This window comes from Hibiscus syriacus, unplaced genomic scaffold (genome assembly GCF_006381635.1).
Source record: "Hibiscus syriacus cultivar Baekdansim isolate YM2019G1 unplaced genomic scaffold, ASM638163v2 tig00111947_pilon, whole genome shotgun sequence".
In the NCBI taxonomy this organism is placed as follows: domain Eukaryota; kingdom Viridiplantae; phylum Streptophyta; class Magnoliopsida; order Malvales; family Malvaceae; genus Hibiscus; species Hibiscus syriacus.
Window position 1 is genome coordinate 839,187 of NW_024063219.1, and position 15,664 is coordinate 854,850.

At 33.1% G+C, this 15,664-nt stretch overlaps 2 protein-coding genes across 2 annotated transcripts; one reads left to right on the forward strand and one right to left on the reverse strand.

Annotated features, from left to right (window-relative positions):
- Positions 1–1,592: 1,592 nt before the first annotated feature.
- Positions 1,593–2,081, reverse strand: LOC120173328 (8-hydroxygeraniol dehydrogenase-like). Its single transcript, XM_039180526.1, has 3 exons — positions 1,984–2,081; positions 1,778–1,891; positions 1,593–1,734 (listed from the first exon to the last, which is right to left on the reverse strand). The coding sequence occupies exons 1-3, from the start codon at positions 2,079–2,081 to the stop codon at positions 1,593–1,595; spliced, it is 354 nt and encodes a 117-aa protein (XP_039036457.1).
- Positions 2,082–11,963: 9,882 nt separating this feature from the next.
- Positions 11,964–13,340, forward strand: LOC120173351 (dof zinc finger protein DOF5.7-like). Its single transcript, XM_039180545.1, has one exon. The coding sequence runs from the start codon at positions 12,322–12,324 to the stop codon at positions 13,315–13,317; it is 996 nt and encodes a 331-aa protein (XP_039036476.1). The 5' UTR covers positions 11,964–12,321; the 3' UTR covers positions 13,318–13,340.
- The last annotated feature ends 2,324 nt before the right edge of the window (positions 13,341–15,664 follow it).

Here is a 15,664-nt window from a genome sequence, read left to right on the forward strand (position 1 = left end):
GTTTAGTTGGTCTACTATACACTTTTCGAGGAACGGGCCAGGATTATTGCACCTTTTCTTTGCTGATAATCTGGTTCTGTTTGCGGAGGCGAGTATTCATCATTGTGAGATTATTAAAGAGACATTAGATAGCTTTTGTCGAGAGTCGGGACATCGTGTTAGCGAAGCTAAAACCCAGATTTTCTTCTCTAAGAATTACGCACGTGGCATGATAGGTGGCATCATTCGAGAGGCAGACTATCGGGTATGGGCACGACAAAGTGTTCCTCAGCAACCATACAGTCTATTAGAGGTATACGTATGCCAGTATACGTATACTCGTATGCATGCAGTTGGTTGTTAGTATGCAATTAATTGCTAAAACAGAAACAGTTAGAAGTTTGTTAGCTATTAGTTAGGCTGTTAGCTTGTGTAAGTTAGCAGTAACCCTTTGCAAAGCAGTGTATAAATAAGCTTGTAATGTACAGCCTGTATTTACTCTTGATTCAATGAATATACATGTGTTCAACTAAACTTCAGTATCTCATTATGGTATCAATCGCCATCGGTTCTGGGTAATCTTCAAGAATTTCTTTCCACTGCTCACGATATTCTTGATAGCTTGATCCTACCATGGATCTTCAGCCTGGATGTGCGAAGAATTTCTCAAACAAGAAGGTCAACATCGTCCTCGATGAGACCAATTTCCTATTGTGGAAGCAACAGATTCTACTAACAATCAGGAGTCACCGCCTTGAACGGTTATTAACTGGAGCCCTGCTGCCTCCACCAGAGACTGTGCGTGGCGAGGATGGCGAGGAACGTGTCAATGAAAGCTTTGAAGAATTTGTTGCACAGGACAGTGCTGTTGCTTCTTGGCTGCTCTCAACCATTAGCCCACATCTTCTTCCTCAGTTCGTGGGAGCATAAACTGCTGCAGTAGTTTGGCATACTGTCTTGCAATTCTTTGCAAATAGATCCACAACAGCGTTGATGAACCTCCATTACAAGCTACACTCGCTAAAGAAAGGTGATGATAGCATGTGCACTTACCTTACACGAGTGAAAGAGGTGTGTGACGCTCTTGCCTCCTGTGGAAGTGCCATCTCTCACGTTGAACACATAGTGACGATTTTGAAAGGGTTATCACGCGAATACCAGCCATTTATGGCTATTATCACCACCATGAAAGAAACGTTGTCTCTAGATAGCATTTACACCATGCTAATGAGATACTGAAGTTTAGTTGAACACATGTATATTCATTGAATCAAGAGTAAATACAGGCTATACATTACAAGCTTATTTATACACTGCTTTGCAAAGGGTTACTACTAACTTACACAAGCTAACAGCCTAACTAATAGCTAACAAACTTTTAACTGTTTCTGTTTTAGCAATTAACTGCATGCTAACAACCAACAGCATGCATACGAGTATACGTATACGGGCATACGTATACCTCTAATATTCCCCTTGCATCTTCGCCTTCCTCCCTTCATCGCAGGACAACATAGTCAGAGTAGCCTCCGTATGTAGTAGTTCCATCATAGTGTTTAACCGAATAAGTGAGTACCATTTTGGGACAGAAGTTCTCGAGATCGACTTTGCAGTTATGGCAGGAACGGAAGGAATAGACCATGCACCCGACGCCAACTCGGTCTCCGACTTTGAACCTTACTTTCCACCTCAGTCACTTCACCAACAATCTCATGCTGCTTAACAACACCAAAGAATGGATCGTTCAGATCTAATCTATATATAAGATGAAACCAATGGGGATGAATACGATACGTACCCGGGAACAAAAGGGTAAAGAGAATTGCTCCATTCATTCTTGACCATATGAATATCACTATGGCGCATCCCACAGTAAAGTACTTTGAAAGCCACATCTTTCTCCCCAGTTGCCCTGCAAATCCAAACGCCACGACAGTTTGTTTGAAAGGAAGATCAACTCAACATGATGCAAATCGACATCATTGGTTTAAAAATACTAGAAACCTACTGGAAAACTTGAAAGGAGAAAGAACACCAGAACTGTCTTTGGCTGCCCATCCGAAAGCCTTCTTGGGGCGCTGTTCTTCTGGCGACTTAGCCATTCTTGATGGTTTGACTTGACCCCTTCAATTTACTAAGTTTTCCACTGCAAAATGAGATGTAATATGGAGTTGGCTTATTTGTAGCGTGTACATTCCACAGGCATTGCTTACATAGCGGTTGATCTAAATCTCTACCCCACCTAAAACTCCAAACTTATTTCCATTATAACACTGAAAATTGGGTCAATAACTGAATATATAACAAACTTTTCATTTAATTCTTTTAAATATTTTACGGTAAAACATGTAATGGGAAATTTACAGGAAAAAAACATGAATCCGTTGAATGCCACTTTTTGGTTGGGCCGTTAAATAATCATGGAAAGCTTATTGGGTATGAAAAATAACGAACAGAGTTTGGTTTATCTAGAAAGAGGTCCAAAGATAAGGACTGGTATTATTAAGTTACCCAGGTCCACCAAAATCATCAGAGAATAAACTAGCTTTTCTAATTTAGAAAATTATATTTTTATGTAAATAACCTCAGGTTGAACCCACTCTTTTCTAGTTAATTTTCTGTATAGTCAATCCAAATTGATTTATATGAATACTTTAACTTTGGAAATTAATTCTTAAAATAATCTCTTTAATGTTTATTTCTTAAATTATATTTTTTACGAATTTTATTCTAATTAAAATCAAATTTCATATAATTTTTTTATAATTTTGCCTGATAGAATATTGAAAAATGTAATTAAAATTACTTGGATCTCGAAGTGTCAAGCCTCGAGACTCGTGAATTTATGAGAGCGACTTAACGGCTTCACCAGCAAATAAATACGAAATGACGGAACAACCCACAAGAGATAGAGAAGGCTGATCCGTACAACTGGGAGAATATTTACAGCTACGGTGCAGTTCAGTATACCACCCCACATTAGGACATTACCAAATCTTTATTTTCCATCTTTTACCTTTTAATTAAGTACATGGTTTATTTAACAGTATTATAAAATGTAAGGTAAATTACGCATTTATATTTAAACTATCAATTTTAATTCGTATTAGCATTTAAATTTAAATTTTTTTAAAAAACCATGCCTATTATTTAAATTTTATTTTATTTTAATATCTTGCGATGTATTTTTATGGATAAATTATATCATTCATCACTCGACTATCTTCTCTCTCTTATTTTAGTATTAAAGTTTAAAAATATTCATTTTAACTATTTAACTTTCAATTTCTCCTATTTTAATTACTCTAATTTATTTTATTAATTATTTTGTGACATGACATTTTTATATTATTGTTTTATTAATATATAATTAAAAATAAAAAATAAATTTAAAATTTAGATTGATTAAATTAGGAATAATTTGAAAGCTAAGCAGTTAAATTAAAAAAAAATATTTAAGACCAAAATAAGAGTTAGAAAATAGTTGAGTGGTGAATAATGCAATTTACGCATAAAAATGTGTCATGTGCAAATCACCTGTTAAGTTTTTAACGGCAATGTATCAAAAAAAATAAATGTTAAGTATGATTTTAAAAAAATTGAAAGTTTAAGTACTAAAATAGAGCAAAACTAATAATTTAAATACTAATCACGTAATTTACCCTAAAATGTAATTCTTTTTTAAGTATTAAATGTTCCTTGGACCCCTCGGTTCATATGTTTCTTTAAGATGAGATTTGATTCCGACTTAACATTTAACACGGTGCACTGTAGCTTTAGTATTGCTTGATTGTTAATTGATTGCTACTCTACTTATTATCCAATCATCCATGACGTGCAAGTTTCAACCTGGGGTGAACGTTCCACAGGAAATACATAACTCTGAAATCATATTTTAAGTCACACGTAAAAAGAAATTATAATTCACATATTTATATCGTTATATCAAATTTAGTACGTAAAAGAATTTAGGGTAAACTATACCGATATTCTCTTATATTTTCGGTCTGATAGACTTTGGTTACCGATAAAAAAATTAAGAGGAAACAATCACCGATTAGACCGATAACAAAAGGGATTATCGGTATAGTTTACTTAATAATATATTAAATGACATTAACAATTAAAGAGAATATCATGATTTTTTTAAAATTTAAATTCAAACAATTGTATAGATATGATATGTGTATATTATTTGTGGTTAAAAAGAATTTAGAAAATATATTATCCTATAATTATTTTAAAAAAAATTGAGGAGAGAAGTGGTTTTTTGTTATGGGTGTGGATCTGGTTTGGGTCTCACGGGAATTGAGCCATAGGTGATAGGCCTCCCCTGTTGGAGGGACAATCACGTGTTCCTGTGGGTCTGTATGGTTGATGCAAATACGGATGAATGTGCAGCCAACTGTTTCTATCTGAAATAGTTAATTTTGGTTACGGCACTCCATGTTTCTTCTCATCCATGCATTAAGCCTTTTTAACGTCTTTGCTCTTAATTTGGTCGGTTCCTATTTCTATATGCCACTTCTACAAATCCATATATCATCAAATTACTCTTCAACCCACCCCTTTTATATTCATTTACTTCATCTGGGTTCTAATGCCACATTTGAGTAGATTTTAAATTTTATTATTCAAGTTTTATGTTAAATAAATGGTTAATTACACGGATGATTATTTATGTTTGTGTTTTGTCTATTTTTGATCATTTAGTTAAAAAAAACATAAGATATTATCACTTTCGTTTTTATTTAATTAAGATGTAATCACCTGAGTTAACTGTTATTAATAGAAGTTGGATATTTTAATATAATAACACATTTGGTCCTTAGTATTTATATATTCTCTCAATTTATTACTACTTTCAATAGATTAAAATAAATTTAATTATACAATCGAATGATGTCACGGGTCACTATTATGTTAGAGGACTAACTTTATTTAAATTTAATATATTTATTTTCACTAATCAAAAAGTGACACATGTCACCCTCCGGTGAAAAGAAGACAAAGGAAAGAAAATTGGGACAAAAAAGATTTAAACTTTCGCCACTTAGGAAACTAAACATGTATTCAACCATTAAGCCAATATCATTGTTTGGTCTAAAGTAAACAACATTGTGTATATATTTGTATCTTAGTGTATAAATACTTAAATTCATAATATTTTCTATATATTAACTTAAAAAAATATTTTTTATATTAACTTATTAAATTTAATTTAAAAATATTTTTTCTAATTTTCATCTTAAAATATATATATTATGTTAAAATTTATTTAAAAGTATGATTAAATTGAGAGAATATGAAAATATCATAGACCAAATATGTGATTATACCAACTATCACGTCACATATTCTGTTAATTGTTAATAACAATTAACTCGTGATGACCGCATCTTAATTAAAAAAAAAGAAAGTGAATATATTTTTTAATTAAATAAAAACGAAAGTGAGCATACCAAAAGTAGACAAAACACAAATATAAATGATCATCCTTGTAGTTAATCCTTAAATAAATTATGCAGTGGCGGAGCCACAGCTTGGTCAGGGTGGGCCCATTATGAAATCCAAATTTTATTCGACTAATTACTTATTTTGTTGATGGTGTTCATCTTGGATTTTTTGTGCCCACCTGGAAATCTAAGTTTTCTTCTATTAGTTACTTATTTAACGGACGGTGTCAACCTGAAATTATATTTGTATCCATTGTATGTGTACCCACCCTAAAAATATTTCTGGGTCCGCCATTGAAATTATTATTGTTTTTTCAAATTATAATAATTAATTTTATTAAACAAAAAATACAATAGAGTTTATAATATTAAGGACAAAATATTATAAAATGTTATATTAAACTAATCATATCAATTAATCATCTTAGAATCATTAAAGAGCAAAAATAGTACATTATTATTACAAGGCAAGGGAATTAGACTGCTGCGAAGCTGCAGTGGGGAGGCAGCAATGAGAGCACCCCCTGCCTGCACCCCCTGCCTGCTACAGTTACTGTGCGTTTTCCAATCTAACTCAATCCTTCTGTTACAACTACATCTATGTACTCTATTTTATTAGGTATCAATTTTAATACCACATTTTATGTTTTTATTCTTATTTGAAAATATAAATATAGATATAACGTTAGCGATTTTTTCGATATATCACCGTTGAATAATATATTTTTCGATCAGGCATCGGTCAAATTATATTTCTCGATCTAACACCCTTTACAGAAAGGTGTGGCGCCTGCAATGCGCTTTACGCTGATTTGACGTCAGGTGGGTAAGGCGCGCCCCGCGCGCTTTATGCTGACATGGTATACACATGTGTACAGGGGTCGCGCCTTACCCCAGAATCTGTCACGCGTTAGTAAGGAGCACCCCCTGCGGCTCGCCTTGGGTATAATTACCCACCTACCCCGACATTTCACACCACAATCCCTCCCTATAAATACTCCTATCCTCAATCATTTTCATCGCACCAAATTCTCATAACTTCTCTCAAATACTCTTATAATTTTTGTCTAAGGTATATTTTATTATATTTTTAATATTTTGTATTTAATTTATTTAAGTATTTAATTTATTTAATATTTTATTTAATTATTATTTTTGCAAATATAAAATGGAAGACGGTCTACTTCGCTTGGATGAAAATCATATATCTCGACACTTTGCTAATACGGTAATATTTTAACGTTTTAATTTAATTTAAATTATTTGTAATTATTTGTTGATTTATTTAATGCATGATTATTAGATTAAGAATTAACTTTTTGTAATTATTTAATTTTAGGAGAAGGACCGTGTATTAGATCCATTTATTAGGAATCTTAAGTTAGAGATACCTAGCCGTGTCTTGCTGTATTTAGTAGAGGTTGGATTCGGTTACATAGGTAGATATCAGGGTCACTGTAAGATAGATCCAGACCTTATTTCTGCCTTAGTAGAGCGGTGGAGGTCGGAGACTCGCACATTCCATCTTCCGTGCGGAGAGTGCACGATTACACTTGAGGATGTTGCTATGCACCTGGGGCTTCCGATGGATGGAGATGTGATATTGTGGATTGCGTAGGGTTCCTGGACTGCTTTTTGTCGGGATAATCTAGGACGTGTCCCAGAAAGTTTTAACGGTGGTCGGATACCGTTAAATTGGTTAGATGCCAATTTTCGGGAGTTGAGCGAGGACGCGTTAGATGATGAAGTTAAAATGTATGCACGGGCATGCATACTGCAGCTGATAGGATGGTTGTTGATGCCGGACAAATCACACAACCAAGTTCACTGTATGTGGTTGCGACATCTTGTCGACTTTCGTTTGGCCGGATCACTCAGTTGGGGCTCGACAGTTTTGGCTTTATTGTACAGGGAAATGTGTCGAGCCACTGACTACATGAGAAATGCTATCGGTGGATGTCTCCTCCTGTTGCAGTCTTGGGCATGGTATTGATTGCCCTTTTTATGTCTCGTTGTGAAGAACACATTCGTATTTCCGCTACTCTTGAGGTAATTATAAAACGGATTTCGTATATTAATCATTTTATATATCGTATAATAATTTTTTTTCTTGAAAATGTGGTCTACTGATAGGAAAAATCATCAGGAGCTACCTGAAGATTTAGAAAAAAAAATTAGGGTGCTCATCGATCAGAAGGTTGACACACATGTATGAATTTAAATGTTTAAAAATTGATTTTAGATTATAGTTATATAAGTAGATTATTATTTTGATAAAAATTATATATATTTGTTTTAGTTTGAATGGGTGTCATATTCTAATGATGATGTGAGGACGGTGATCCCACCTAAGTTGAGGGGCCCATCAGATGTTTGGATGGTGATGGTCCCTTTGATATGTTATGCGACCGTCGAGTGGCACTCCACTGATCGCGTGCTCCGGCAATTTGATTGTTTTCAACCAATTCCGGAAGCATCTCGCAATATGAACGACTTGCATGCCACAGATAGACGCAGCAAAACAGATACAGATTGGCTGGTGAGGAATCATAAGTGGGTCGTGTTGTGGGAGAATCGACATCGGCGCCTTCCCCGTAGAGAGCCTATTTATGTTGATGACTTGACGGTTGATAATGATTATTATGAGTGGTTCAACAGAAACGGGAAATCGTTTCTGCTTCCAGAGGATGCACGAGGGCGGACCTTTCCACGACGTCGACAGAGACATTCCACAACACAGCACCATCGTCCCCCGACTCATGGACGGAGAGCAGGTGCTTCCGGTTCATCATCAACTTCACCAGCAGGACCTTCATAGCAACCACCGTCTGCAGCGACTTACATACCGCAACCATATGTGATGTTGTCACTGCCTTTTCATTACCAGATGTCACCGCTGCCGCCTTCACCTGGTTTTATGACCCCGGCGCCACCTTCACAGAGTTTTATGACCCCTCCTGAAGGCTATTATGGGTCTATGTTTGCATATCCGACTTGGAGTTCATATGCTGTATATTTGGCGGGTTCAGCCTCATCACCCATTCCGCAACACATACACCTCCTGTACAGTTTTCACACTCAGCGATGTCTGGGTTTTATGAGTTTTCCCAGTTTTCTCAGGCCGGTGGGATAGTCAGTAATACACCTCCAGGGTCTTTATTCTATGGAGGTGTTTCATCGTCATCAGCTCCTCATCAACAAAATTTAGCTGCTCAGGACGACGACGACGACGATAATGGTGATGACAGCGAGGAGTCACAACCAGTGATACGAAGAAATCTTCCTCGAGTCCGACAGCCACCGTCCTGCGGAACACATTCGCGTCGCAGACATCGATAGATTTTGTTTTTTTATTATATTTGTATTTAATACTTTTTATTGTAGTTGTTTATTGAACTTTTTTATTGTGATTTTTATTATTATTTATCATTTAATACTTACTTTAATTCGTTAATATGGTTGGATTTATTTTAATTTATTTTGATAAATTTGTTGGACTTTTTGTTAATTTATTTTGCTTAATTTTGTTTATTATCATTTAATATTAGTTATTGTAATTTGATTATCATTTATCATTTAATATTTATTGTATCGTTAATATCAGTTATTTGTTAATATAACGCCAACGTCCAATCTCATATAACCCCTACCCTGCGCTATACTCGTAGGTGGCCTAAGGCACGCCCCCGGGGCCGCGCTTTACACACGTGTATACCATGTCAGCATAAGGTGCGCTGCAGGGGCGCGCCTTACCCCACATGGTGTCAAATCAGCGTAAAACATGTTACAAAAACCACGCCTTTTTATAAAAGATATTAAATCAAAAAATATAATCTAAACGATATCTGATTAAAAAATATACTATTTAAAGGTGATATATCGAGAAAATAGCCTATAACGCAGTACTTATGATCGTGATTTTGTTATTATAAACTGCCTTTGTTCTGTCAGGCAGCATGCTCTGGTATCAGCTTTTTTCACTTGCAATTATTAACCTGCTCCTGCAACAACTGTAAAAATCTATGTTATATATTTGGGGATGGTACAACTGAATGCGGTTGCATATACCCTTTCCTCTATTTCTATATCTATTTAATATTTTTATATTTATCAACTATTTATCTATCTATTACTTAAGTTAAGTAAAACTTTTAAATTCATATTTACCTACATAGATGTATTTTAAAATTCACTCTCACACCTATTATCTAATTGAATATCCACGACTCATCCTGTATTGATTTGTACCTACCTATAAATGTTTATACCTATCTGACAACAATCTCACAAGTAACAAAATGTAAAATAAACATATCTATTAAGAAACATAATAAAATAAACTAAATATTAATTAAATTTATATCCTAACATTTGGTTAAATTACAAGTCACGTACTATAAAATCTTAAGATTTTATAGAATAGTCTTTGAAATTATATCTAAATTCATAATATTCTAATATTTATATGATAAGTAATTAGTGGATGGACAAATACAAAATGCAAAAAATCTTAAACCTATCACTTACGACCTCCCATGAGAAATACAATACGGAATCTACAAAATTATATATGTTTACCATCCCTATATATATTCTATCATATTCACATATCAGCAGACTTACTTTCATGAATGTCAACTTGCATCTCCCGTACATATTCATAGTGCATGGTATAATACTAAATTGCGATTATGATCGCGTTGGATTGCAATAGTAATATCACATTTGTAAATATAACATATATTATATAATTTACTTTTTTTAAAAAAAATTATAATTTTATATACATATATAATCATAGTTAGAGGTGAGTGTTCAATCGAGTCGAGTTAAAAATTTTAAATTATTCAAGTTGACGAGTCATATTTTATAATTCAGAGCTGACTTGAACTTTTTCGAATCGAGTCGAGTCAAATCTTTGAGTTTCTATTTAAATTTAATTATAAATATTTTCAATATTATGTCATTATTTGATTTCAATTTAAACGGTATTTTATAATCATACACAATACATATATATTTTTTCATATATAATTTACATATACCCTACAAAGTCGAGGGAGGAATCGACTCAAACTTAAAAATCAGTCTACTAATTACTAAAAATTTCGAGTTATTTGAAATGTATTTTACAACTCGATTTAAACTTAAAATTTTGTCGAGTCGAGTTTATGAAATTACAAATCGAAGTTAATTCACGTTGAGTCGAGTTTTACTCAACTCTAATCATAATGAACTTTAAAAATATTATAATATGACTATTGCACGACATTACGGCCCTAATTTAATATTATCAACCACTCATGAATTTTTATATATGTTTGTATTTGATTATTATAATATCTGAAAAATCGCTGTTAATTAATTGTAGCTGACACTTATTTCAAACCAAGCCTCTATTGTCATACCTTTTACTTCATTTATTAATATTTCCACATATCCCTATTAAATATGCATGTTTAATTTCATCTGAATTTTACTAGCAATTACATGCTTGATAAAAGTTTTCACTTTTTTCACCTGAAAATTTTACATGGTTTATGCTCGAGAACATTGTGTTATCAAGTGTAAATTAAGAGAGAAAAATTACCTTGATGCATTAACTTTTTTCACCTCACTTGTACTTTATTATGTTTATGTTACTTATATAAGCATTAAATTTGTCCTTATTTTAATTTCGCAAGTGGATTAACATAAAACTTAAATTAATGATTAATTAATTTATTAGAACATGTTGTTTTTCAAATTAATATTTAAAGATAACTATTTTTAATCATTTATTAAAAATAATATATTTTAATATCATACAAATGAAAACATGATATATCAAATGCACTTTTAAAAGGTACGTTGTATCAATCTTAACACGAATACTACTATTAAAATATAGTCATTAAACATTTGAAGGCAATACCACACATGCGCATTATCATCTCTTCACTTGGGTTTATATCAAAACATATTTTCAATACATAATGACGGACGCAAGATTTTATATTAGAGGGGACGAACTTGTACTTTTAAAATTTTAAAATTTTAGATGAGTGAATTTAAATTTTTGAAATTTCAGAAGAGGCAAAAATATATTTTTAATAGAAAATACATAAAAAAAATTTAAAATATATAATAATTTTAAAATTTCATAGAGCGATTACCCTACCTACTCTCGCTCAATCCATCCTTAGCAATTCATATTATATATGTTTCTTCTTTATAAATGAAATTTATTTAACTTTTTCTTTCTTTACTTTTCTATTTTATTATTAATAATCTGTCTATTGTTTAAAATTTTAAAGTTTCCAGCAAGGCACCTTTTCAAACAATAGATAGAATATAAATAATGAGAGAGAAAATCTAATCATGTGTATTTTCTTAGTACTTTAATAGAAGTATTATTATACTAAATAATAAGAGATAAATATAATTTTAATATTAAATTCTCGAAATGATATATTTATCATTATAATGCAGTAAAATACATTTTTATATCTCCGAATTTTGTTACATGGGTCGTCTATGCCCTGCCAGAATCAGCTTTCAGATGATATGCTTTTGTTTGTCCACTTGTTATTCAGGTGAGACCTGGTTTGTTCCTATTCATTTCTCTGTTGTCTTTGATCAAACTCTTTATTTATTCCAATATCCACCAGATCTAAACCTCAAACAGAAAAAACCCTGCTTATTAAAAGAATTTCATAACCCCCAAAACCTTCTTTGATTATTATCACAGGACCCCATCTCTATCCCTTTCTTTATCATCTTTCCCATGCATGAGTTCAATCAATTGACCACCTTTGCCTTTGCCAAAGGAAACTGAAAAAGGAAAGAAAATAAGAACCCTAGAAACAAACAAGCTCACCGTATCAATTTTCTTCTTCTGATTTCCATGATGTCTAATGATAATCCCGGTGTAAAACCGGCTACCAAGGAAGAAAACCAAAGCAGTGGCAACAAGAAAACCGGTTCAACAAGGCAGCCACAAGACCAGCAAGCGGCGCTAAAGTGTCCACGGTGCGACTCTCCCAACACCAAATTCTGCTACTACAACAACTACAGCCTCAGCCAACCCAGGCATTTTTGCAAGACCTGTAGGAGGTACTGGACCAAAGGTGGGGCTCTGCGTAACGTGCCGATAGGCGGTGGTTGCCGCAAGAACAAGAAGCTAAAATCGTCTTCCAGGCTCTCTGGTGACTCAAAGGACTCGTCTTCAGAGATGGGTGGATTGAAATTCTTTCGTGGCCTTACTCCTGCCATGGATTTTCGGCTCGGTGGGTTGTCGTTTCCTAAGCTTAATCCCTCACCGCTTGTTGGTATTTACAACCAGTTTGTTTCATTTGGAGATACTACTAGTAGCCCTTCTTTCAGCCTCGATCCAGCTGCAGGTAGCTCTACCTCTTTTATGGGTTTTAACAATTATCCATTGTCTCCGCTTACCAGTGGCCTCAGTGGCGCAATTCAGGAGATGGGTTCGTTGAATGTTAGTAGTGGACTTGCTTCTTCAATTGAGTCTTTAAGTTCCATAAACCAAGATTTACATTGGAAGTTACAGCAACAAAGATTGGCTATGCTTTTCGGTGGAGAGAACCAAAAGGAAAACAACACCAATGTTTCTTCAGTTCCAGTTGAGATGAGCCAAGCACTAAGGATTCAACCCATTTTGTTCCAGAATCTGGAGATCTCGAAGCCTGAAATACCAGCAGCCGGGAATCAAAGGAAAGGCACCAGCAATGAAACCGCCACGGAATGGTTCTTTGGGAATTCTTACGCACCAGTAACTCCCACTCCAACCACTAGCAGCAACGGCAATGATAACACCACAACAAGCAACTGGAATGGAATTCAAGCATGGAATGATTTGTATCATTACAGCACGTTGCCCTAAAAAGGTATATATGGGAAAAGAGAAAAAAAGGGAAATAATAGTAATATTTCTAAATCACCCATTTTTAGTTTATTGTCTGTTTAAAATGTTCTATTATTGAGTTAATATATGATCAACATGTAAACATTGGAAAAAAATGTTTTCTTTTTCTTTTTCATTTTAATAAGTTGCTTGGCATTACTGATCACTTCATAACTCAAGCTTTTGATGAGTATGCTAGACATATGTATTTGTTTTGTCTTGCATGTTTCTAGAAAAGATTGCATATGCATAAGCCAGCAGCTGAAATATAGATGAAAGTGAAAGCGATAGTTGGCTCTACCGTATGTATACATATATAAACTTCATATACCGTCGGGTTTGAAGACAATGGGATCTGTGACGGGAAACATTGTCACTGTCTATTTAAATGTGGATATTTGAGGGCAGATCTTTGATTTTGTTTTATGTCGAGTCAGTGACTGTCTCAGTGTGTTTCAATCTCTGCCTGTCCGGGAACTGAAGATTGTCATCGTATGTGTATATATATGAAAGTAACACGACGGCCGTAGGAGTAGCTGCTTTGGCATCGCATAGGCATAGGCGCCATCAGCAGTGTTGCAAAGTTTTCTTTTCATTGTGTTGGGTAATAATTAGTTGCAGTGCGGTGTGATTTCGTGGTGTCTGAAAAAGTGGTGGTTTGAAAGTTGTTCAGTTGAGACTTGAGAGAGAAAAAGAGAGTGTCGGGTAGGGCTGCAATCTTTTTCATTTTTATCTTTTGTTTATTGGGGGGTGAGCCATCTTTTCCCTGCCAATTGCTACTCATCAGCAATATTGTCACATTGTGATTCTGCTTGCTTTCCCCCTTAATTAAGTTGCCTTTACCTCACTTTTTCGGGGTTTTCCCACTTATACTTAACTTTTCATAAGTACATCGGAATCTGAAGTTTTATAAAGAAAACATGTTTATCTATGAGTTTTCATGGTACATGCAATGCTTGTTATAAATGCATTCTCATCATTATGATTTTAATATTGAGCCTTAATAGACGAGTAGAAAGATTTTCAATTTGTATATACAAAGTTTGATTCATAATTTATTTATTTTGATTAATCTAAGATTATTACAAGATAATATATTCAACGATAATTCTGAACCATTTAATATTAAATGCTCATATTCTTAATATTCCTTATGCTGAAACACATGACTTTAAAAAATAATAATAATTTTTTTTATTATCGAAATCGCTTAGTCAATGACATAATTTATTGCTACCGTATGAAAATAATTTTGAGAATATTTTTATCATATATAGAGCAAGTTAGCCCTGATTGCACGCGCCATGCAGATACTTTTTATTTTATGTATTTGTTGTTTTTATGTACAATTTTCATATATGAATTAAAAAATTATTATTTGAAATATTAATAAAGGCATGTGAAGGTAAATCAAGATCACTGCTAGAAGAAACATTCATAATCATATATATATATATATATATATATATATATATATATATATATATATATATATATATATATATTAGGGTATAAATAAACAGTGTTTGATGAATTTTTCGTGAACCGTTCATATAACGTTCATTTATGTACGTTTGTTAAGTTAAATAAACGAGTATGAAGAAAAATATTATATTCATTTAATAAAATAACGAACACAAACAGAGGTGTTTTATTTTTTTATATTTTAAATAATGCTAAAGGTAGTGGATAAATTAAACACATGATAAAAAATTAATTTTAAACTGTGAAATTTAAAGAATTTAAGTACTAGTGATGTAATTTTACCATTTTCATTAGCTTGAAAGGGTAAAACTAAAAATTAAATACATAAACGAACACTAAACTAACATTAAACGAATATATTTGTGAACGTTAAATGAACACTCACGTACATGTTTGCGAACATATAAACCAATACGTTCGTGAATATATAAATGAGCATGTCTGTGAACATATAAATGAGCATGTTCAGAAACAATAAAAAAACATGTTCAAAATTAAATAAACAAACAGAAACATGATATTAAAAATTTAAACTAACATGAAACGAACATTAATACCTTAAAAAATAAACAAACGAATGAAACTCATAGCTTTAACATAGTGTAACTGCTCTTTTTAGTCGATAGATTTCAAAAATATAAAACTTTTAACTAGATAGATTTCTTTTTAAAAATAATGTTAAGCTTTTTAAAGGAATGAAGGGTAGCGCACTTTCTTTATCATTCCAAGCCTTTAAATAATTAATGAAACTCATAGCTTTAACATTCTCCTCTCTAGTGCAACAACGATTGTCGAATCCTCCAACCCCTATTTCTGTTTAACAAATTCACTATCGTTGGCT

Bases quoted from the DNA above. Each gene is read 5' to 3' on its own strand.
- LOC120173328 (XM_039180526.1), bottom strand. From the start codon at position 2,081: ATGGCTAAGTCGCCAGAAGAACAGCGCCCCAAGAAGGCTTTCGGATGG. The intron at 1,892-1,983 runs GTTTCTAGTATT...TTGGATTTGCAG, and splicing joins CCTTTCAAGTTTTCCAGTAG to GGCAACTGGGGAGAAAGATG. The intron at 1,735-1,777 runs GTACGTATCGTA...TCTTATATATAG, and splicing joins CTTTACCCTTTTGTTCCCGG to ATTAGATCTGAACGATCCAT.
- LOC120173351 (XM_039180545.1), top strand. From the start codon at position 12,322: ATGATGTCTAATGATAATCCCGGTGTAAAACCGGCTACCAAGGAAGAA.